Here is a 25653-nt window from a genome sequence, read left to right as displayed (position 1 = left end):
TTTAACCAATTGATGAAACACTCTTTTGAACCCATCCATAGGGCGGATATCAAATATCTTTCATGGAAGACAGCCCTTCTACTTGCACTTACATCGGCAAGGAGGGTCAGTGAATTGCAGGCTCTTTCCATACAAGACCCTTTCATGCAGTTTAAGAGTGACCTAGTGGTTCTCCGAACTAATCCTCGGTTCATTCCTAAAGTCCCGTCGAACTTCCACTTAAATGAGCAAGTGATCCTCAGGTCTTTTTCCTAAATCACAGCACTGCAGCCGAAAGATCTTTGCACTCATTGGACCTTAGGAGGTGTCTGAAATTTTATATTGACAAAACGAACAATTTCAGGAAATCAACTCAGCTATTCATAGCCTTCAGTATACCATGTAAGGGTATGCCACTCTCAAAACAAAGTATTTCAAGATGGATATCTTCGGCAATTGCCTTTTGTCATGACCGAGCTGGACGGCCATTGCCAGCATAAGTCAGAGCTCACTCTACAAGAGCCATGTCCACTTCTGCGGCACTTTTTGCTGGGATGCCAGTTCTGGATATCTGCAGAGCGGCAACTTGGAAGTCGCCTTATACCTTCACCAGGCACTACTGCCTGGATACAGAGCTAATGAAAGATGCGGCTGTGGGACAAGTAGTGTTACGCCAACTGTTTTAGTAAGGTGTGCCTTCCTCTATCCCTCCATCCTTTGCTGGTATGCACATTCTATTATTTTTTATTTTTTTATTTTTTTTTTGTGTTGAAATTTTTTATTAAAATATTGAATAAAATACAAAGATAAGATAAAAGCAAAGCAGTAAAATGTCATAGCAAGAGAAGAAAATACATATGATAATAAATCAAATGCAAAATAGAACAAATATGTGAAAATGATAAAGAAATAGTTAATTACAAATAGACCATAACCCAATATTGGAGAACAATAGAATAAATGCGGATATATTGTGGTATATAAAAAGCAGAGCGAATAAAAAGGGAAAGAAAAATGAGACAAAAGAGAAAAGCAAAAAATATGAAGATAAGAAAACAAGAAAAATAGAGGAAAAGAGAAAGTAATATCTAAAGTAAGGGGGGGTACCAGAGTAACAATGGGAAAAGGAGCAGAAGCGGAGAAAGAGAGGAAGAAATGAATAACTAGAGTAGAGTAATATGGAGAGAGTCACTGAAGGTAAAAGTTAAGTAGATGAAACATGAGTAGAAGAGGAAGGAGTAGATGAAGAGTCATCATCTACAGCAGTTTCCAAAAATGGAGCCCAGATTTGAAGAAAAATGGAAGCCTGGTCTTGAAGATTATAAATTGTGAGTTCGTGTAAAGCTGTTTGCATCATGGCCACCAACCATTCCTCCTGAGAAGGGGCTGAGGGAGATTTCCAGTGACGTAAAATACAAATCTTAGCTGTGGCCAAAGCAGTATGGAGAAGGCGAGTTTGTGGCTTAGAGAGTTTCGGGAAACCTCGAATATCATGGAGAATAATGGTAGCAGGTGTGAGAGGTAATGTTAATGACATTGTAGAATTTAATGTCTTCCCCACAAAGAGCCAAAAGGGCTTGGTACGTGAACATTCACAAATGATGTGTGTTATGTCACAACCAGGAGCAGAACATCTCCAGCAAGAAGCATGCGATATTAACTTAGCTTGGTGTAGCTTAACAGGGGACCAATGCCATTCATGAGGAATTTTAAAGATACAGAATTTAAGACGAGCTTCCCGAACTCCTTTATGTAACCCCTCTAAAATTAGATCCCATTGAGTATTGGAGAATGTGAGTGATAAACGGGATTGCCACTTCATCTGAAGAGTATATGAAAGGGGTTGTGAGAAGAGAGGATGTAAAAACGTTTTATAAAGACCAGAAGTCATACCCTTAAAATTCCCCCACAACTGTATATAAGACAAAATGGGGGATACCCAAAGCAGTCCAGGCGGAGAACCTAAGTGTTTTGTAAGATATTGCTGAAGTTGAAGATACTTAGAGGACTGTAAAGGTGGAAGATGATATTCCTCACAAAGTTGGGAAAAGTATTTGAAATCTCCATCGTGCAAAAGTTGATCTATGGAATAGATGCCAGCATCTTTCCATAAAGGCCAAGATAACTTACGGCCACCAATACGAATAGCTGAATTATGCCATATGGGAGCTTTAATGTGAATACGCGAGTTAGATTTTAGTATATGATGACCTCTTTGCCAAGATTTATGCATTGCAGACAAAATAGGGTTGGTAGGATCAACAGAACTAGTCCCTGTGCCGTATAAAAGAAATAATCCTGATTCTTGAGCCAAAAGATGACGTTCAATTGGTACCCATTGAGGAATATCTTTAGGTTTGGGTAGAAAAGATGAGAGTTGAGAAATATGAAGGGCAAGTGAATAGTGCTCAATGGAGGGGACCCAGGCCCCCATATAATTGGTGAGCTTTCAATTTAGCAATAGCAAGGCGCGGTTTAGCCGTACCCCAAATAAAGAGTTTTATTTTGGAGTCAATGGAGCGAAGAGTGGCCAGAGGAATATGAAGAGGGAGCATACCTATTTCATAAAGAAATCATGGTAAAGTGACCATCTTAACCGCTTGAACTCTTCCCCAAAGAGAAAGGCCTAAGGCTTTCCATTTATCGAAGTCCCTTTGCATTTGTGTAAATAAAGGAGTCAAATTATCGGTGACCATATTATCCAAGCCTCTATTGATTAAGATTCCTAAGTACTTAAGACAAGACTGCTGCCAATGAAAAGGAAATCCGGAGATTGCTGTCTTCGTAGTACCAATTGACATGGGTAAAGCTTCACTCTTATCCCAGTTTATTTTATAACCTGAAAAAGAGAAGAAATCATTAATAATTTGAAGAAGGGCGGGAAGAGAACGGGGGAGTTCAGTAAGAGTGAGAAGAATATCATCGGCATACAAGTAAATTTTGGAATGGCCAATTGGAAGAGGAACTCCTACAACTTCATTAGATTGTCGTATTGTCGCAGCCAGAGGCTCCATTGCCAAAAGAAATAGAAGAGGGGACAACGGGCAACCTTGACGAGTGCCTCGTCAATTAGGAAAGGGGGTAGATAAAAAAACCATCACAGTTAACTTGAGCTAATGGACTATCATATAGCAAACATACTTTATCAATAAATTGATCACCCAATCCAAATCGTTGCATAACTGTAAACAGATATTCCCATTCAATGCGATCAAATGCTTTTTCAGCATCGAGGGAAAGAAGCAAAGCATCGTCTGACAAGTGTTTAGCGGACCACAAGGCATGGGATAAAGTGCGGAGATGGTTCCGAGATGAACGACCCGGAACGAAACCCACTTGAGAATTATGGATTAGGGAAGGTAAGACTTTACGTAGACGAGATGCAAGAATACTAGCTAGTATTTTAATATCAGAGTTCAAGAGAGATATAGGCCGATAATTGCCACACAGCAAGGGGTCTTTGCCGGGTTTTGGTAAGACAGCTATAATTGCTTTGGTAAAAAGAGATCCTAGAGAGGTTTTCTCATCGGCTTCTAGAAACGCGGCATGCAAAGTATCGATCATATTCTGACCTGTCCATCTATAAAATTCGGGAGGGAAACCATCCTCTCCAGGGGCCTTATGATACGGTAAGGCAGTTATAGCCAACGAAATCTCATCTTTTGTTCTATTACCATCAAGTAAAGCTCTACCGTCATCTGAAAGCCGTGACAAAGTAACTTGATCTAAAAAGTTGGACATTTTGGTTTTATCTATGTAATCACTCGGGGAGTAAAGAGATCTATAGAAAGAAGCAAATTCGTTAACTATTTCTTGGGGCCTAGTAAGTATATCGTCATGACTAGATTTGATAGCTGGAATCGCCATAGCAGCCTCTCTCTGACGCAGTTGGGCAGCCAGTAGTCGACCAGCTTTTTCCCCCTGTTCGTAATGTCTCACTTTCATTTTTTGTAAAGCATATTCGGCCTTAGATGTAAAAAGACTATTAAGAGACATTCGTGCCTGTTCCAATAACTTACGATTCTGTAGGGTAGGATTTGAAATTTACAAATGGGAAAAGTGTTGAATGTCTTGCTCAAGTTGTATTTGTTTGGTAGAATTAGTTTTGTTGATAAGAGCAGCATCGCGCATTAGTTGACCTCTGATGGTCGCTTTAGCTGCTGCCCAGACAGTTCGCTTAGAGGAAATTGAGGTCTCGTTAATAGTGAGATAATCCTGAAGGTGCGATTGTAAAAGAAGTTTGCCTGCAGGTGTCTTGTATTTGTGTATACTCATTCTCCATGGTTTGCGACCTGGTCTAGAAAGTCCTAAATCGAGAGACAGAAGAATAGGAGAGTGATCAGATATGGCTGCTTCTAAGATTCTCAAGTCCGTAACCAACTGAACTGCCTGTTGAGAAAGGAGAAAATGTGCCATGTACGAAGAAAAGAATGTGTATTCTTTATCTTGTGGGTGACTAAGCCTCCAACGATCAACTAGGCCATTGTCGGTGAGAATATCTTGCAAGATGGCTCTGTCAGAAGCGTTAACATTATCCAAGCGACCTGTCTTGTCGAGAATGGGATCTTGAACCAAATTCCAGTCCCCTCCAATGAAGAATTGAGAAGTATTAATTTCTGTAAGAAGACGATTCAATCTTAGAAAAAATTGTTTTTTAGCACCAATTGGGGCATAAATGGATCCGAGACAGATGAAAGAGTTTCCAATTTTCAATTTAACAAAAACATACCGACCCTCTGGATCAGACCATGTCTTTGAAATCGTGACGGGAAGTGACTTCCGGATAAGGATGGCTACACCACATTTACGAACAGGGTTAGGGTTGGTGGGATCAGGCTTGGAGACACTACTATGAATAACCTTTCCAACCCAGTCTCTACTGAGTTTATTGGATTCAATACCATCCAAATGCGCTTCCTGCAGTTAAGCAATGTCCACATGTTTAGAATGTAAATATGAGAGAACTTTCTTTCTTTTAATATAGTGGGTGAGACCATGAACATTCCAGGAAACTAAAGATAAAGGATGAGCGGAAGACATGATAGAAGAAATCAAGAATAAAATAGAGAAGAGAGAAAGAAAGAGCACAAGAAAAAATGGAAAAAAGGTGTTACTCTGGGTAGAAAAAAGGACAGAGTGTGTAAAAGTCTAAGAAACTGATAGAAGAAAAAAGAAAAATGGGGAGGAAAAAGAAAGAATAAAAGGTTGCGATAAATTTAGAAAAGCAGAGTTTTAGAAAAGCAAAGTAAATATTCTGTGTAGAAAAAGTAAAAATAAAAATAGAAGAGAGAAATAGAATAGGGGAGATAGAAAAGCTGGAGAGGAAATAAAGTAAAAGGGTAGATAAGGAACCGAGACTGTTAACCACAGGCCTGGGCGCACTAGGGCAGGTCCGTGGGATAGGACCCCATCTGGAGAGAGAAAAATATGGATCAAATAACTGAAGGATAATGAGGGATATATGAGAAATGCCAAAATGTAAAGAAAGTAATACAACATTATCAGACCCATAATGAACTATAACAGTATAATATAAATCGTGAAATAGAAATATTCAAAGCTTCAATATGACACAACTGATGATAAAAGAATAAGAAAATGTCGCAATAAGTAAGGGCAAAAGTTATTGAAAAGGAAGGAAGCAATAAGGCATAATAGAGAAAATACGAAAACAAAAGGTAAAGAGGCAGAAAAGACAAAATACAAGAAGAGAGAACAGATTGCAGAATAGAATATATAAAGCAAGAGGAAAGCGAGCGAGTAAAAAGGGGAAGGAAAACATATAGAAGGAGACCTTGGAGCATAGAGATAAAGGAGACAGTAAAGCTTACCTTGAAACACATAAAGCAATTAAATAGCAAAACTAATTATAACTCTTGAATAACTAAGAATAGATATACAGTGCAAAAGTAAATAATACGAAGATCCTTAAAAGGAGGGGAGCAACAATGAGGAAAAAGATATGGAAGATGGTAAGTACAGTAACCTGAATATGGAATAAGCAGTACAATAGTATAGAGATATGCGCTTCAAAAACAGAAAACATTACTTATGCGAGATTACACAATAGCATGAGAACAAATTCTGCAATATGAAACAGGAAGCAGAGGTAACTACATTATATAATACAACAAAGCATCAAGATGAACAATTGAACAGTACGGATTGTATCAGTCAGCATCTACAGTGCTAGTTAAAAGGTACATCTAGAAATCACAGAAGTATACAGATGAACAAGAAAATAGTACTCAGTCAGCATCTGAGGTTTTTTTAAGAGGAGATCTAGATTTGTCCCTTTGCGGTGCATTAGTAAGCGTGGAAATGGAGTGCAGAGCAGAAACCCTATCATCTTGAGAAAGAGTCAGACGATTGGAATCTCTACCTAGTTTCACTAAAGGTGCTCGTGGGTGGCATTGGCAGATTTGGAGATGGAGATGTAGACGGTTGAGGCTGATCACAATGAGGAGATTGAGTTTCCATGTCGCTAAATTTGATGTCATCCAAAGATTGTTGCAGAAGTGCAGGATCGTAGAATTCCTTGGATTCTCCATTCCTGGTAATACGAAAACGTGCAGGTTCAAACAGTCCATATTTGATGTCCAGTTGACGCAATTGCGGCCGCATGGAGAGAAATGCCTTCCGTCGTTCATTGGTCTCTTTCGAAAAGTCTGCAGCTACATGAATAGTATGTCCTTGAAAAAGAAAGGAGTCTTGTGAGCGGGCCATAGACAAAATTTGTCGGGTTTGTTCATGTCGAAGAAAACAAGCAATAATTGATCTTGGCCGCGCAGAGGCATCTGTACGTGGAGGACCAAGTCTATGAGCGCGTTGTATCTCAAGAGGAGGAGCAAAGGAGATACCAGTCAGAATTGGAAGATTGTCGCAAAGAAATAATTTCATGTCTTGCTTTTCTATGTTTTCTGGAAATCCAAAAAAACGGACATTGTCTCTACGGCTGCGATCTTCCAAGTCAATGAGTTTGCTATGCAGGAAAAGAAGGTCTTGATCTGAACTATGAACTGAATCCAGTCGGCTCTCCATGTCCAATATTTTAGAATCAAGATTGTCAATCCTTGTATGAAAAGTGGGGAGATCTGCTCTAATTGATTTAGTTTCTGCAGCCAGGGATGTGATGGTGACATCCAACCCCTCCAACTGGCGATTGACCCCAGAAAGCTCCTGCAAAATTCATTGCATAGTCTCGGATAATGTCTTGTCACTTTGAGGTGACAAAGCTTGGGACGGAGGTGGTGATGAAGACAAGGTACCTTTCGCTGGCAAATTAGTAGATTGCTTTACCACTTCAGTAAAAAGTGGTTGTTTAGGTGGTCTACTACCATTCCTGTTATTAGACATTGTGACACACAGTTGCACAGGTGCTCTACAAAAGCGAATTGATGGAATATTTCGATATGAAGCAATGGTGAAAACAATGTCGCACTAAATGACAAAGCAAGTTTCAGGTTAAGAATAGCACAACATATGAAATAAATAAATGTCCTATATAACCTTGCAATTTGACAAAATGAAAAAGGACTTTACTGCTATCGCAGGAATAAGTGACCTAGTCACAGAAACAGTCTCAATATAGTAATAGAGAGAGTTGCGCACCAAAAGAACAGCATCACATCATGGCAAAAGGAACAGCAAACTGTAAATTAAGACAAAAAGCAGCGCGCGCTAGTGTCAAAAGGAGGAGAGCTGCAAAGTTCCAGTGTGCACATGAAAAACGGTGTTACAATACCAGAAGAGAATGCATGAAAAGCATGGAGACATAAAGAAGCTGAGGAAGTGCGCTCTTAGAAATGAGGAGGCATCACGTGGAATCAATAAAGAGATCAAACATATTCCACATAGGATCATGTAATAAAACAGCAGAATAAAATCAATTATGGTGAAAGATGTGCATATGTAAATAGTACAGGAGATACTGGTCCTGAAGAGAATATAAACACACTTCCAAAACTAGTTGTGCTGCGTAGACACCGTGAGGAGACCATCTGAGGTATCATATTCGAGGGAAAAATAATGGATATGATAAAATTGTCCCTCCTGCTCCAAACATCATGCAAGGCAAATATAATTATGATAGCAAGCCACAGTTCGAAGAAACAAGGAGCAGAAATAAAGAATGTGAGGCTCCTGTGTAAAGACCTTCATGCGTCATAAAGGCAGTTAATGTCATTCCACCATTAATTCTTGAAAAAGAGTCTGCCGATATCGGTGAAAAGAAAGCCTCTCTCTATGTAAACAAGAGGAGGCGCTGTCAGCCGATAATGCTCGCAGTGGTAGAGAAAGCGCGGCCTCTTTGTGTGAGGAGGCGCGGCCTACGGTGTTGAGAGGCGCAGCCCTGGTATAGTGGAAGGCGCGGCCTTGCGCTGTGAGGAGGCGCGGCTACGTCGACACGCAAGCTCCGAGGAGCGGAGCAGGCTGAGGCGGTTAGCTCACCGTCATGCTGGAAACCAGGGTACACTGCCGTGTTTTGCCAGGAAAAACTACCGGAGCAGACTACATGGTCTCCAGTGTCGGCGGAACACGAAAGGAGGATCCGGCTGCACCAGGTAGGTGAGGAAAACCCGTCAGGGGTCCGTCCCACGGCAGAGCTCTACCCTCAGGCGGCCATCTTCCTGCGTGGCCAGACCACGCCCCCTGCACATTCTATTATGATGTTTCTGGTTAATGGGTATAGTTTATCCATACTTGCATGATATGTATTATTGGATGACTTGTATATGTTATTCCACCAGAAATGTGCACAATGTATTGGTTGCTACTCTGATTCAGGCATGTGAATCTATGAAAGACACCCCTAATACTGGTTAAGAAATGCGTTAATTACCTGTAACTGCAGTTATCCAGTTTTGGTGTCTTTCATAGATTCACATGCAACCCTCCCGCCTCCCCTGGAAGGACTCACCTATCTCTCTATTAGTGCTACGCCTACCTAGCTTGGTGTGTACGAAAATCTGAGAGACTGAGGCTCCTGTCAGGAAGGTTCTAGAGGGAGGTGTTATCTGATTGGCTCTCTTCTAGAGTTTGGTCCTTTTTACAAAAGGACATAGATAGGCTACTAAGGTGGGACCTTTAGGCCTGCTTCTCTCTATATATGTCTATAGGACATTACTTTTCTATATACCGGAGACTCCCGTCTTGAAGACGGGGAATGATTCAGGCATGTGAATCTATGAAAGACACCAATACTGGATAACTGCAGTTACAGGTAAGTAACGCATTTTGTCCTACTACACTGTGATTTATTGCATTCTATGTTTTTCTTCCTAGGATAACATTGCGCATAATTACGCACAACTGTATAGTACCTGTACATACCTTGCTTATTGCTGAAACTTATTACATTCTTACCTGTAACTGAAGATCTTCGTTCAAAATATGTATAAAAAAGACTTGCTATTATTTTTATAAATCGATCTAGATTTCCTTCTTGACTGTGTTACATTTATTACCTCTGTGAGTACAATAAATGCTTAGCACTACCCTCTGATAAGCCTAACTGCTCACCCACACTAGAACAAAATGGTGCATTAGTATAATCTACTTTTGCCTCGGTAAACCGATATTGGTCTCTCCTACCTCTCTGCACAGTGTACCCCATTGTGGAGCATCATATGGAGAAGTGGGTTTCCTACACTGGCTAACCAACAGCGAGGACACAAGACCCTCTCTGTACCTCCCCACGTCTCACTCCCAGCTGCTCCACCGCACGTCATGCTTGAGTGAATTTTCAGAACTTGAGGAATCCACCAGAAATATTGTTACCCTCTTCCATAAGGGCACACTACTGACACACTATCTACGCACAGCATGTGAATCTAGAATAGGTTAATGCCCCAAAGAAACTAGTTAGTTACCTACCCGTAACAATAGCTTTGTTACTTGAAAAGTTTCTAGCTTAACATGTAACCTTCTGCCTCTCAGTTGAAGGAAGGTAGTGATCAATACAAAACATCTATCTATAATGTAAGTTACACACTGTGACTTTGTGAGTTCATAGTTGCTGCTAAAGTGTTCCAACTATCAATGTCCTGCCAGAACCAACATATTTTTTTAACTTTTTGTGATGATCGTTACATAATTTTATGATATAGTGTTATTGTGATACTCTGTAATATCTTTGTTAAATTATTTATGAAGTAAAGTATTAAAAAAATTATGCCAATTGAACAATGTATCCGTTTCTTTCATGTTTATTCAGGAATATCTAAAGCTTTAAAAATGGTTTACAGAGGCAGCTCTAATCTGTGTTTTTCCACGGTGCACATCATTTAAGTTTTTTTTGCTTTGCATGTCTGTGTTTATTTCAGGAGCTGAATAAGCGTCAGACTCAAAAGGATTTGGAACATGCTATGTTGCTGAGACAGCATGAGTCCATGCAGGAGCTGGAGTTTCGCCACCTCAACACCATACAGAGAATGCGTTGTGAGTTAATAAAACTTCAGCACCAGACAGAGCTCACCAACCAAATGGAGTATAACAAACGCCGGGAGAGAGAGCTGAGACGAAAGCATGTTATGGAGGTTCGACAGCAGCCGAAAAGCCTCAAGGTAGCCTTTCATAGAATGCATATTTGTGCTTTTAATGGGATGCCAATTACATATTTACTTTAGTATTATCCATCCATGGCTGACCCTTTTCTTTATTAATATAGCTTCTGCAGATTTACAGACTTGAGGATGAAGTATGTCGTTCTTGTATTGTCTCACTTTCTACACTCTCTAAATCATGGAAATCCCCTACAACAGACCTTGATAACTGTTCAAAATAACCTCACCTTGATGGGGTCTTTGTGTATTTGTAAAAAAAAGTAGATGGCCTTAAACCCCACCTCACATTGGCATTAGATTCTGTAAGAAGGTAAATGTGTCTCCATGACAAATATATCTGATCGTAACAGGTTAGTGTTAGATTCCTTACCTTATAATATCCCCAGGCGTCCGGCTGGATCCGGAAAGTTTTCGCAGCAGTACCCTTGCGCGTCAGTTGGAGTCTTCTGCGGCTCCGCGTCCGTAGTCGGCGTTGTGATCACCGGAATGACGTTGTCGGAGTGCTTAGACGCCGCCCTCGCGCGCTGACGTCAGTACTTTTTTCCGCGCCAACTAACGCAGATCCGGGAAGAGCAGTACTCTTAGTCATTTTTTGACTAACTTTTTGGTCTATTTTGGATCTCTTTTTTCGAGTCGACTTCGACTCCTGGTGCCGTAGGGATGCCTGGCTTCGCCTGATGTCGGTGACTGACCCCCACCATCGGTGTCTCTGCTGCCTCGGACCGACCACGATGACAAGTCGTGCCCCGACTGCCGGGCCTTGACCTCGAAATTTAGGTGGGAGCGGTCCCGCAAGCTACTCGAGATCCGCCAGTCGGCTCCGCGCTGCTCGAGGAGGACGTCGGGGGACCGGTCACAGAGCCACAGTCGCCACTCGTCGAGTCATCACCATCACTCGTCGGGCTCCAAGTCCTCCTGTAAGTCGAGGCATTCAAAGAGAAAGTCGAAGAGGCGTCATCTATCTTCAGACTACACGGAGAAACTCCTGAGGCGGAAAGCCGGGAGCAACGATCTTTTTAAAACTTGTCCTTTTTACAGTGTATTTTGTGTCTTTTAATACCTGTGTGCACTTGAAACCCTTGGCATTACCGCGATAGCGCTCAGCAGCAGACAGCTGTTGTTGCTGCCCTAATCCCGCGTCTTGCCGCCACTTCCTGGTTGAGGGACCCGCCAGACACGCCCACCGCGGCTGGCCACGCCCCCCCCCTCCCAGGCTCATATAAAAGCGCGCTGTTCACGAGCGTCGCCATCTATAACACGGAGAAACTCCTGAGGCGGAAAGCCGGGAGCAACGATCTTTTTAAAACTTGTCCTTTTTACAGTGTATTTTGTGTCTTTTAATACCTGTGTGCACTTGAAACCCTTGGCATTACCGCGATAGCGCTCAGCAGCAGACAGCTGTTGTTGCTGCCCTAGTCCCGCGTCTTGCCGCCACTTCCTGGTTGAGGGACCCGCCAGACACGCCCACCGCGGCTGGCCACATGCCCCCCCCCCCCCCCCCCCCCCCTCCCAGGCTCATATAAAAGCGCGCTGTTCACGAGCGTCGCCATCTATAACACGGAGAAACTCCTGAGGCGGAAAGCCGGGAGCAAAGATCTTTTTAAAACTTGTCCTTTTTACAGTGTATTTTGTGTCTTTTAATACCTGTGTGCACTTGAAACCCTTGGCATTACCGCGATAGCGCTCAGCAGCAGACAGCTGTTGTTGCTGCCGTAGTCCCGCGTCTTGCCGCCACTTCCTGGTTGAGGGACCCGCCAGACACGCCCACCGCGGCTGGCCACGCACCCCCCTTCCACGCAGCCAACTCTCTATATATTATGTGTCTCGGCAGGAAGCGCAGCGGACGAGCGCAGCGGGCGCGACGAATGCGCGCCGAAGGCGCGCATAAGGCAAGCTCGTCTGCGCTCGTCCGCGCCTCGGCAGCGCCCGGAGCGCCACCCGAGGCTCCGATCCCCCTGTCCACCACTAGCCCTCCGCACTTGGCGCGTGAGGCTTTACTCCACCTTAGAGACTTCGCCCATGAAGGTCATCTGTCCTTCCTGGACACCGCCTATCCTCTGCACGATTTTGCTTGCAAAGGTTTATTGTTAGGTGGCCTGCTGAACGTCAGGTCCCTGCCCAAACACGCTCACGAAATCGCCCAGCTCATAGATAATCACCATCTTGACGCTTTATTCCTGACGGAGACTTGGACCCACTCAGATTGCAATATAGAACTGGATTGGGCTTGTCCACAAGACTTTAAAATTCTGCATCTCCCAAGACCTAAGGGTCGGGGTGGTGGAGTCGGTATAATCTATAGAGCTTCCTGGTCAATAAAAACCCTTGCTATGGACCCAGTTGCTGGTACCGAAATACTTGGCCTTTCAATCGACTGCCACTTCGGAACAACTTTCACGGCTGTGATTTGTTACCGCCCGCCGGGAGCCTTCAATTCCACTCAGCAGCAGTCGCTCCTCACCACTCTTACCAATATGGCTACCTCTCATAACAATTTGATAGTTTTGGGCGATTTCAACCTTTGGCCTAACGGCAGCCTAGACTCCGCCCTTAACAATCTTCTACTTTCCTGTGAAGGAATGGGACTTTCCCAGCTGGTTAATAAACCCACACACTCAGCAGGGCACCAGCTCGATCTAATTTTCTCCTCTCCCCAGCTAGTATTTCTGAGTGATATTCTGCCGATGTGCTGGACCGACCATGCGCTTATTAAATTTCACATAGCCGGCAGCAGGTCTTGCAGACCGGCACTCCGCCCCGGCCTTGACTCCTCGTACAGAGACTGGAAGGCTCTGGATAAACTAAGACTGACTGGCCCAGTATTTGAGGTGGAAGACAGTTTTTCCATCACTCAATCGGTAGAGGTTAATTATCTGTCCCTTTGCACAAGGATTTCCAATATCTCGGAACGCCTCGTCCCTCTGAAAAAGTGCAAACCAAAGAGACGAGTACCTGCCCCATGGTTCGACGACTCATTAAGAGCACTCAAACTAGCCTGCAGACAAGCAGAGAGAAGATGGAGGCAAGGCTATTCTGACACTAACAAAACTCTTTGGAAAGAAAACCTCCGGGAGTACAAAACTGCCATCGCCCAAAATAAGGCCAAATATTATTGTTCCATCATTACCAATGCCACCAATAGTTCAAAAAGTATTTTTCAGATACTTAAAAACTTAACCCATCCAGACTGTGTCATCTCCACACAGCCTCCCACCCAAGCCCTCTGTGATAATCTTGCAGCGTTTTTCATTAACAAAATAAACACCATTATTCAAAACCTGAAAACACCTCCCGCCTTGGGAGCCCCCAACATGCAGGGACCAAACACCAGCTCGCAAAACTTGACGTCTCTAGGCTCTGGCCTTATGGCCAGATTACGGGAATTTCCCCCAATCCTGGCCTCCGAGTTTGAAAGACTGGCGCATGGTATCACCTCGGGTTCTCCCCTCGACCCCCTGCCTCCTAAAATTTGGAAAAATTTTGGAACTGAACTTTTTGGCACCATGCGCCTAATATGTAACCAGTCCTTGCACAGTGGTTATGTCCCAACCCCGTGGAAACAGGCGCTTGTCACTCCACTCCTGAAAAAACCCTCCCTGAGCCCAGATTGTCTATCAAACTACCGACCCATCTCCCTACTGCCATTTCCAGCGAAAGTCGCCGAACGATGGGTCAGTTCTTGCCTTTCCTGCCACCTAGAACAGAACAACCTTCTAGACGATCATCAGTTCGGGTTCCGTCCTGCCCACGGTACCGAAACAGCGGTCTTGACAGCCATGGAGGATCTTCGCATGCGTGCAGACAGGGGCCAGCCAGTGGCTTTGATACTGCTGGACCTGTCTGCCGCATTCGACACGGTCAACCATTGTACGCTGCTGCAGAGACTCGGTGAAGTGGGAGTGGAGGGCACCGCGCTGCTCTGGTTTCACTCTTACCTGCGGGACAGAAGACAGGCTGTCTCCCTTCCCCCATTCCAATCCACCTTTGCACCAGTGCCCCAGGGAGTTCCCCAGGGCTCCTCCATCAGCCCCATTCTTTTTAACGTGTACCTCATCCCGCTAATCAAGTTAATCAAGTCCTTTGGGATAAAAACAATAAATTACGCTGATGACACGCAGCTCACTCTCTCTTGGGAAGGAGAAGATTCCATTCCTTTTTCCACCTTCCACGACTGCTTAAGAGAGACGGCTGGGTGGCTACACAGAAACTCCCTCCAATTTAATTCCTCTAAAACAGAGGTCCTGTTTTGTTCTGGCACCAACATACCCCGCCAGTTTCCGAGTGAATTCTGGCCTCCAGAGACTAGAGACAAACCTCTGCCAGTCTCCTCGGTTCGCAACCTGGGAGCCATGCTCGATAACAAGCTGAGTATGGAAACCCAGGTAACAAAAACAGTGGGGATCTGCACAGCCCTGCTACGCTCCCTGCGTAAAATCATGCCACTTCTCCCTGCACAAGCCCGGGCGTCGATAGTCAGGTGTACGATACTTAGTCGCCTCGACTATTGTAACGCCCTGCTCCTTGAGTCTCCAGTCACGCTGATGGACCGACTACAACGAATTCAATCTGCCGCCGCCAAGCTGGCTCTTGGCTGGACGAGGAGGTCTTCGGCCACAGCAGCTCTGGCTGAGCTACATTGGCTACCCTTAAAACAACGTGTGGCATTCAAGTCCCTCTGCATTGTCTTGAAGGCCCTGCATGGACTCGGACCCAAACCTCTGCAAGCCTTGTTTCTGTGGTACACTCCCACCAGAGACTTACGCTCATCTTCGGCCTGTCTGGTAAAGGTACCCAGATTTAATAAAGCCAGAACCGGGGGCAGATCCTTCAGGGTTGCAGCGGCCAAGTTATGGAACAGCCTGCCCATTGATATACGCCAGATCTCACAACTTCTTCCATTTAGGAAACGCATCAAGACCTGGCTTTTCCCCTAATAAATGCCCGTCCGACAGTTATTCCGGTTATCCGTCAGCAGAGTATTCTCCAGCGCCAGGAAGCCTGCAAGGTATCAGTCGCGCTTTACAAATACTCAAAATAATAAATAAAAAATAAATAAATAAAACTACGCTCGAGCGACGTGGCTGAGGGTTCGGGCGAAACTGCCTGCGCAGCTCCGTCGGAGCCGCAGGCGCCGCCTCCAGGTCCATACCCTCCGGACTCTGGCCTGCGAGCGACGCCGGAGGAGATTCATGATTTTCTCATTGCCGTGAGGACTCGCTTCCTTCCGTTGAGGCCTGCCAGCGCGCCTTCCGACCCCACAGACCCAACCTGGGGCCTTGACGGGCCGGTGGCTCCTGCCCCAACGCCGTTGTCGAATTTAGTCCCGACGCCGCCGGCCCCTTTGGGATCCATGCCTGGATCCCGGTCGATGACAGTTGACCTTACGACTCCTCCACTGGCACCGACCCCAATGGTGTCGCTCCGGGCGCCGTCCTCGAACGATGTCGGCCCCAGTTTCAGTCCGGGTCTGGCATCAGAACTGCGCCACTTGGCGCCGTCTCTGACGTCGATGGGTGACTGGGAGGGGTCTGAGGACCCTCTGGCACAGCAGTGCCAGTTGAGCCAGGACTGGGCAGATGAGCTAGGGAAGGCCAGTGATTTGGACACTTCGCCTGACACTGGATTCATCTCTGCTACGTATGTTGTGGTGTTGCGCAGAGCGGCCAAGGCCTTGGCTCTTGAGGTCCTTGCTGCAGCCGTGAGGAATAACCTCCTCACTGAGTGCTTCAGCCACCAGTAAGCTCCTCGGAGCCTCTACTGCCTTTCAATGAGGCCCTCACGGACGTTCTGATGGGCACCTGGTCCAAGCCCTCCACAGTGCCCCCTGTGGATCGGAACATGGCCCGACGCCACCGCCCGGCTCCGTGCGACCATAGCTTTCTGTCCGTGCACCCCACCCCCGAGAGCCTGGTGATCCAGGCATCTACGTCCCAGACCGCATTCCCGACTGCTCCCACGGATCGGGGGAATCCAAAAGGTTTGATCAGTCTGGGAAGAAACTGTTCTCCTTATTGAGTTTGGGGTTGCGGTCTATCAACACCGCTTGCCTTTTGGGCCATTATTATTTATTAATTATTACATTATTGTAGAGAAGTGTGGCTCAATGGTTAGGGCGGCAGACCCTGATGCAATAGTCTGGCCGGGACCAGGGTTCAATTCCCGCCTCGCCGGGTCTTGGGCTCAATTTCCTCGGACCTGATAATTCTCGCCTCGGTGCCTATTCTGATCATGAGCCCCACTCTGCACCTCTGGGCAATAGCTTGTTAAATCTCTACAACCGCCCCAACAATGCTGAGGATGCCTGACTTCACCTTGGGGGTGCCCAGGAGTGGGCTCCTCACAGAGAAAGGCCAGGAAGGGTTCCTCGGTGGTATTTGTTAAAGCGGCGAGATGCCTCTGTGTAGTCATGTGCTATATAAGTGTGTAACTATCATTATACCCACTCTTTGTGGGACACGGTTGCGGACGTGCTGCCCCAGTGCCTGGAGGATGCCCGGGCCCAGCTCGCCCAAGCCCTTGCAAAAGGGCGGGATGCGGCGCGTTATTCCATCAGGTGTGGACTGGCTACCACGGACTCGCTGTAAAGGGCGATTTCCACGACGGTGGCGGTTCTCCGCCACGCCTGGATGAGGTCCGCCAATTTCTCAAGTGATGTCCAGGCCACGCTCATGGACATGCCCTTCGATGGCCGTCCCTCTTTGGCGACAAAGCAGACTGTGCGCTTGAGCGTTTCAAGGACTCCAGGGCTACGGCCTAGTCCTTGGGCTTGTCGGGCCAGCGCCAGCAAACTTCTGCTTTTCGCCCCTTTCGGGGCCGAGGAAGGGGCACCCCCTCACGTCCTGCCAGCCACAGGCTGCAGAACCAGCCTCAACGGGGCCGTGGGCGTGGTAACCACCGTGGCGGTGCCAGGGGACAACGGCAAGGTGAGTCCACATCCGCTCCCTCAGCATCTGCCTCAAAGCCTTCCTAGTCCAAGCTTTCAGGCCCATTCGACGCCAGTGGGGGGCAGGGTCCGCCATCACCTCCTCCACTGGCACTCTGTCACGTCGAACAGGTGGGTGCTGCAAATCGTCTGAAGGCGACACCTCCAGCCATGCCACCGCAGTACCACCGCATGTCGGGGGATCACTTGCAACTTCTGCAGTAGGAAGGTATGGCCCTCTTGGCCAAGGGGGCCATCGAGCGCGTTCCTGGACCAGAAGTAGGACGTGGTTGCTACTCCCACTACTTTCTGGTACCCAAGAAGGGCAAAGGAGGCCAACGCCCTATCTTGGACCTCCGGAGCGTCAATGGCTTCCTCCGGAAGGAGAAGTTCAAGATGCTGACTTTAGCTCTGGTCCTAGCTGCCCTAGACCCTGGAGACTGGATGGTGGCATTGGACTTGCAGGACGCATATTTCCACATCCCCGTCCTGCCGGCCCACCGGCGCTACCTGCGGTTCACGTTAGGCCACGAGCACTTTCAGTTTACCGTGCTCCCCTTCGGCCTTAGCAGCGACCCTCGGGTGTTCACGAAAGTGATGGCGGTGGTCGCAGCTCTTCTGCGCAGATCAGGGGTTCCAGCCTTCCCCTATCTCGCTGACTGGTTGTTGAAGGTGGGCTCGCGCCAGAAAGTAGTCAACCACCTCCAGACTACGGCCGATCTCCTGCACAGTTTCGGGTTTATCCTCCCGAGCAGCGGGTTCAGGATATTCAGGCTCCGATTCCGATCTTTCAGCCTTCCAGAGTTTCGTCAGGTTGGCGCTGCGGCTCCTGGGGCTGATGGCCTCCTGCATCCTACTGGTGCATCACGCCAGGTGGCGGTTGCGGGCTCTGCAGTGAGACCTGAAGTTTCATTGGGCACAGCATTACGGCAACCTGTCCGACCACGTCCTGATCTCAGAGGGCACTGCGAGACAGTTGCAGAGGTGGTTCACGGATCTCGATTGGACAGCGGCAGATTCCACTCCCTACCCAAACCGGAACATGTAGTAGTGACGGATGCTTCCCACATGGGAGAGGCGGAGATCAGAGGACTCTGGTCTCCAGCGGAGTCCCAGCTCCATATCAACCTTCTGGAGCTGCGGGTGATCCGTCTTGCACTGAAGGCATTCCTTCCCTCTATCCGGGGAAGTGTAGTGCAGGTGTTCACGGACAACACCACCGCCATGTGGTACTTCAACAAACAGGGCGGGGTGGGGTCGTGGACCCTTTGTCAGGAGGCCCTGCACCTCTGGACATGGCTGGAACACCAGGGTGTTACCCTGGTGGTCCAACACCTGGCAGGTTCCCTGAACGCCAGGGCGGACGAATTCAGCCGCCGCTGCATGATGGATCACGAATGGCGTCTGAAGTCGGATGTGGCGCAAGGCCTCTCAGCAGTTGGGAGAGCCTTGGTTAGATCTATTCTCCACCGAAGAGAATGCGCAATGTCATCAGTTCTGCGCGTTGAAGTTTTCAAGTCGGGACTTGCTCAGAGATGCTTTTCGTCACAAGTGGAGCTGCGGTCTGTTGTACACCTTTCCGCCTATACCACATCGTCCCAGAGTGCTGAAGATGATCAGGCGAGACCGGGCCCAAGTCATCCTTGTGGCTCAGGACTGGGCACTAAGATACTGGTATCCCGAGCTACTCTGCATGTCAGTCGATCCCCCGATTCATCTGCCTCTTCAGCAGGACCTTCCAGTCTTCACCTACATGCGTGGGGATTGAGCGGCGACAGTTGAGGCCATTTGACTTGCCTCCTGAATTCTGTGATGTGATTCTGGCAGGTTGGCGTCCCTTCACAAAATCGGTATACGCCTGCAGGTGGAACAAATTTGTGGCATGGTTCACAGCAAAGGCTGTGGATCCACTTTCTGCCACCCTTTCAGAGGTTCTGCTCTTCTTTCTCTTGCCCAGCAGGGCTCTGCTCTGGGCACTATCAAAGGCTATCTCTCGGACATTTCAGCCTTCTTAAGGCTTCTTGATCAGCCTTCTCTTTTCAAGTCCCCTGTTGTAAATAGATTCTTAAAAGGCATCACACATGTTTTCTCCTGTTCCCTTCGTGATGCCTCAGTGGGACTTGAATCTTGTACTGATTTATCTGATGTGCGCTACCTTTGAGCCACTTCATAACTGTCCTCTTCGTCTTCTGACTCTTAAAACTGCATTCCTGGTTGCCATCACCTCTGTCAGGAGAGTGAGTGAGCTCCAGGCTCGGTCTTCGAAGCCTCCTGTCCTCTCTGTCCATCCGGACAAGGTTGTTCCGAGGACTCGTCCTTCTTTCTTGCCCAAGGTGGTTACAGGCTTTCATATCAGGCAGTCCATCACCTCTCCCACCTTCTTTCCGCCTCTGCATCTCCAAAAGAGGAAGAGAGGCTCCACCATCTGGACACAAAACGTGCGCTCTCCTTCCATCTAGATCGCACACGCCAGTTCCGGGTGGACGACCAGCTCTTTGGTGTTTTACGTGGGCGCTAAGAAGGGACGGGCAGTGCACAAGCAGACCATCTCTTGGTGGGTCGTTTGTGCATCAAGGTTTGCTACTCGGCGAAAAAAGAGCCTCCTGTGGAGCTACGCGTCCATTCCATTTGGGAAGTCCCCTTGCAGGACATCTGTCAGGCAGCTACGTGGGCCTCGCTGCTCACGTTTGCTAAGCACTACTGCCTGGACAGCCATGTCCGGAGAGGAGATTTTTTTTCGGCCGTTCTGTTTTTCAGGATTTTCTGGTGTGATCTTGGTTTGCAGACCCACCACCATGGTTGGTATTGCTGGGGTATCTATTCTAAGGTAAGGAATCTAACACTAACCTGTTTCTTTCCGATGCACAAGTTACTTACCTATGGTAACGATATATCTGTAAGAAACAATAGTTAGTGTTCGATTCCTTACCTCCCCACCCATCCTCCCCGTTCTGCGAACCGATATAAAGGGTTAAGGTCATCCCTTTCAGGGCCCTAGTTTTATGGCACCAGTGTCGGTTTCTATCATGCTTTCCTGGAGCGGAAAGCTATGTACAGAACCAACGTCAGCGCTTGAGGTTGGCGTCTTAAGTACTCTGACGTCATTCCGGCAATCATGACGGCGACGACGGACGCGGGGCCGCAGACGACGCCTACTGACGTGCAAGGGTACTGCTGAAGAAAAATTTTACGTATCCAGTCTGACGCCTGGGGATATTCTAAGGTTAGGAATCTAACACCAACTACTGTTTCTTACAGATATATTGTTACCAAAGGTAAGTAACTTGTGCTTCTCACCCGTGAGGAGTGTGGGTTTCATATTGATTTATAAAATATATCAGTTCTTCAGAATTGTAATTCATCACTAAGTACATGGGATGTGGAGTAGCTACTCTATAAAGATGTTTCGTTTTGTGTATGTTGTCTGTTTTTCCCCACACAACACAGACGCAGGATCCGCTGATTGCCCCATGTCCCTGGGTTATGTTTTTGTATTTTGTCATATTTCTATTTTGTTGTCTTCATGGCTTCAGCCAAATTATACTTAATGTAGTGAACCAAGTGCTGTTTCAATATCAGTCCTTGACTTATAATTGCCACTTTTTTCATTGTTACATGTCACCTAGGTCATTGGTTTTTGAGCTCCAGCATGTTAAAGCACCCGAGAAGTGACAGGTCACAGATTATATTTTTTGGACAGCACTGTGATTTTTGGCTGACCATTGCTCTTATAGTGGTCAAGAGGAGATGCACAAGTGGAACTCCTCTCCAGCAGATGCTGAAACAATCTACAGGAAAAAGTAGGACAGGCTTTTTTTTGTCAGTCGTCATCGGGTGTCAAATCCCGGGTATGAGAAATCCTCCCTCCCACTTATTATACTTGGTATTCAGAACAGGATGATAAGTTCAAAGTGGCAATGGTGCCATTCTCTTTCTCAACCAACCTTAAAAATTGCTTTGTTTTTAATGATGCCTCGTTGAAGGTTTTTTCTGTTTCACTTTCTGCTGAAGTCCAGTGCACTTGTTATCCTTTCTCCAAAACTTTTACGATATTGAATGATCCTCTTGTTTTTTTATCAAAAAGTCCAAAGGCATAGACATCTGCCTTATCTTGGATATTTTGTCACCATGTTCCTGTGACGGGCTATGTCGAGATAATATTAGTCCAGAGATTCCTAATCTTCAAATTTCAGGACTGACTGGTGTTTCTGGAACTCCAACATTCTTATTACTATCAGTCTGTCATCGGTGTTGTGAAGTGGGAATTGACACTATTTGTTTGCAACTCGCCTGTTAGGTGTAAGATCCGCATCTAGGATATTAACATATGTGATATAAGTAGAATCTGTTCATTTTCACAGTTCAGGAGTCTATCATCTTTTTAGGCCACTGGCTTCTCTGGGAACAGGCACTCTTGTATTGCTGCTCACCTTCGAGTGACTTGCAACCTCATGCACATGATGCTTTTCTTTCACAGTGTGATAAAGTATTGATTCGGTGTTAGACACTACTTGGGTGTAAGGAATTCTTCACATCTCCTCCCACTCCAACAGAGAGACAGTGTTATGTGTTCTTCACTCTATTGGCTTATTTTGTTTAGATGTGTCAATCCAAGTCATTGTTTTCTTTCTACTGGGCTTGATGGCGTATATATCTATATTCCTTCAATTTTTGTCGAAGTGTCTCTGCAGTGGAGTCTATGAAAGCATTCGCAGCAGACATGTTTTACATGTTTTGAGGTTTGTTTCTGTAGTTCTTCTGGGACATCTGACAAGATTTTGCTGGCAGTAGTCCCCGTTCACTGTGATGACTGCGTCATTGTAGAGTTATAGGACGCATGCAGTTGAGTTTTTTTTTTTTTACCAGTCCCTGGCAAACTGTCACCTGAATCTTGGTAGATTTCATAGATGCTCAAACTTAAAGTGTTTCCTGTTGTCAAGCTACAATCCTTAGTAAGAAATTACAAAAATCACTATGACTTGTATTCTCGGAGTATCCCCCTCATTGTGCGACTTGTCTGAAAGGTGGAGAGGCTCCACTTTACTTAAAGGCTTCTATAGCTCAGACACTTTACAGATCAATGGATCCTCCAGTGCTCTTCTTTTTGAAGAAAATGTACTGATCACGTAGAAAAATAATTTCAAACCGCTTGTGCTGCAGATAATTACAACAACAGATCTGGGTTTAATCCAGAACTGTGAACTGGGGTGGCAGAGTGGGCTAAAGAACAGTGATGGATTAAACCCAGATCCCTTGACTGGGTGTGAGTGTTTGATTGGTTCAGATGCTCCGTCCATCACCACCCCCTTTTGTACAGCAGATAATTACACGTTTGATATTTTACTTTCCCCCTGACAGTTGGCTGTTTAGTATCCTCACTTACCACTGTGACTCTTTCACTGGGTGTATGTAGTGGTACATTTTGTTTACTCGTTTGACTTTTACATTTCTCCAGTATTGGAGCTTTCATAGATTCACTTGCTTGAATCATTCCCCTTCGTCATGATGGAAGTCCCCAGTACTTTAAATAGTAGTAGTGATGAAAGTAGACTGATGGGAATAGACTAGAACAGGCATAGGCCTCACAGTTTATTAACCTATCATAGTCATTATTAAAAAAGAGACCAACGTTTTGCCTTAGCCAATCCGCATCGACCACCCTCTAGAACACCCCTGAGAGAAGCTCAGAACCACAGACTTTCTACTGCACGTTGTGCTAAGGAGTCTTTCCTGAGCACTACTCAGCTTTTCTTATCTTCAAGAAGTTTTCTGGACTTCAACTTTCAGGGGAGTGACTTTATTTGATATATTATCTCAAATCCGATATATTTCTGCTCCTTATATCTGTTGTTTGCTAAATATCTCACTGAGTCATGTCCGAGAAGGCAAAAAAGGCTCTCTTTAGAGAGTCTCTTTAGAGAGTGTGCCACTTGTCTGAAGAAGTGATTGTATGTGGAAAACCCTCATAAAGAGTGCATTTATTATTTATATCCTTTTCATAAGGCGTCTGACTGCAAGATATGTCGCACCTTCTCGTAAAAGACTCAAAGACCATGAATGAAGGCTTCTTACTTGGCTCCAAAAAATGAAGACCAGGTCTGATCCTGTGTCAGAATCCGAGAGCAAGCAGTCTTTTTCATCAAAGATTTACCTCACAAGAGAAAGGGATTCATGTACTCTGTCAAGGAACCCCACTCAAAATGTGCCAAAAAGTCCTCTCAGGATGTCTCCTCAGGGCATAAGTCTGTACCTGAGCCATAAACTCCACCTCCAGGCCTAAAACTGACTTTTAAAAATCCTTCTTCAGAGTCATCAACAAGTTATCTGCCACTCAAGAGGGATTTGCCGTCAACAAGGAAGGAATTCACTTTAGTGATGTCAACATTGTTCTCCACAGCACTGTCAGCTTTTACATCATTTCCTGTAGTCATCTATTCAGGCCTCAATTTCATCAGCTATCCCTCTGGCATCATTGACGAGAATCTCCTCACTGCCCCTGAAATTAAAGCCGCCGACGGAGAAGTTCCCGTCGACGAGATCGTCGACGAAGACACTGCCGCCGATGACACTGCCGTCGATGAAGACACTGCCACCGACGAAGTCAGTCGTCGACGTGGTCGCCATCGAAGGTACCCGCTTCGACGTAGATACAGGCGCCAACGGATTCGTTGACGAGTAAGAAGATGCCGCAGGAAGAGGGTACACTGTTGAGCCCATCGCAGTCAGCATTGATGCAGCTGTCGATGGAGAATATCCCGTCGATGAAGGCTCCTAGATCATCAACATCAGGACCAAGGGATAAATCACCATTGCCAATGACTACCGTCTAACCGGGGGAAATAGATATTACCCCAGAACCTACCTCACCAAGTAAAATTACGCCTCTTTTACCCACTCATCTTTTGGAGGAAGAGGGAGGCCCCTTTGAACCTTCATATAGACCATTAGATTTGCATGTCAAGTATCAGCCAGAGGACGATGATGAGCAGGAGAAAGACTGCTATGGTCAAGAGCCAGGCCGCCAGTCCTATCACCAGGAGACGGTGACAGTGCATTCTGCTTTCATTTCAGATCCTCGGTCAATGCTTGAAGACTACCGCCAACATTTCCCACCTGCAGTTCCTGTTGCTGTCTCTCCGTCTCTAGTGGGGTCACCAGTGTAAAAATCCACACCTACCAGACTGTCGCTCCCAAACACTCCGCAGCCTGTTTCTTTTCAAGAGACAGTTTCTTTGGATGAAGAACGTGAGGAAGGAGAACTTTGTGACTTGGGTGAAGAATGGTATAATTTCTCAATCTCTCTGCCTGTTTCACCAACACCTCCTCCAGTAGAATCTCCATCAGAGGATATAGGAGGTTTTCATAATCTTATATGGGCGTGCAGCAAAAAGATTTGCTGTACCACTCCCTTCAAAGCAATCCAACTGTTTCCTTCATGATTTTAAGGTACCATACCGTAAATCGATTACATTTGGGAAGATGGTATGTGGATTATGAAGACCCCAGCATCTATACCAGCGCTGCTTCTGCGCCTTGACAAAAAATACAAAGCCACAGACAGTGCACCAGCGTGACATCTGAAACCAGATTCAGTAGTTATGCAGGCAGCTCAACACCGTTCAAAAATATCCGGCAGCACCACTTTCAGGTTCTCCTGATATAGATGACAGGCGTCTAGATTAAATTGGAAAGAGGTTTTCATCAATGTCCATATTGACAGGGAAAGCAGAAAATTCTCTGGTGATCTTAGTGGGCTATGATCGCCAGATGTGGGCCGACATTACTCCCTGCATGTATCAACTCCCGGAGGACGCTAAAGAAGAGGCGAAAAGATATTACACGAGGGGATGAGAGCATCCAACGAAATGATAGATTCTGCCATGGATTTTGCCATCATAGGTTTCAACTGTTGGGAGGAGCGTTGGTTCTCAGGAGACAGGGCTAGCTTAAAGCCACCTTATTCCCCCCTGAGGTTCAAAATAAACCACACGAATGCTAAGGGCCTCGGAGTGGTGGGTAGACCAGGACCATCTGTCAGTAGGGCTGTCTCTCAAGCACATACTGACACCCCTCGTAATCACCATGGATACATCCCTGCAGGGCTGGGTAGCTTTCCTCCAAAAACTGCAAGTGAGCAGCAAGTGACATTGGACTCAGTCAATCACACATGAACATGCTGGAATTAAAAGC

At 46.2% G+C, this 25653-nt stretch overlaps 1 protein-coding gene across 2 annotated transcripts in view; it reads left to right on the top strand.

Annotated features, from left to right (window-relative positions):
• Positions 1-25653, top strand: part of TAOK1 (TAO kinase 1) — a 1246355-nt gene that overhangs the window by 1017348 nt on the left and 203354 nt on the right. For both annotated transcript variants that reach the window (XM_086955104.1, XM_086955103.1), the window contains exon 17: positions 10302-10541. In XM_086955104.1, the coding sequence (XP_086811230.1) occupies positions 10302-10541 (240 nt within the window). The remainder of the gene's footprint in view (positions 1-10301; positions 10542-25653) is intronic.

The sequence above is a fragment of the Lissotriton vulgaris genome, chromosome 2_1 (genome assembly GCF_964263255.1).
Source record: "Lissotriton vulgaris chromosome 2_1, aLisVul1.2, whole genome shotgun sequence".
NCBI lineage: Eukaryota > Metazoa > Chordata > Amphibia > Caudata > Salamandridae > Lissotriton > Lissotriton vulgaris.
This window is presented reverse-complemented; position numbering and strand designations above follow the sequence as displayed.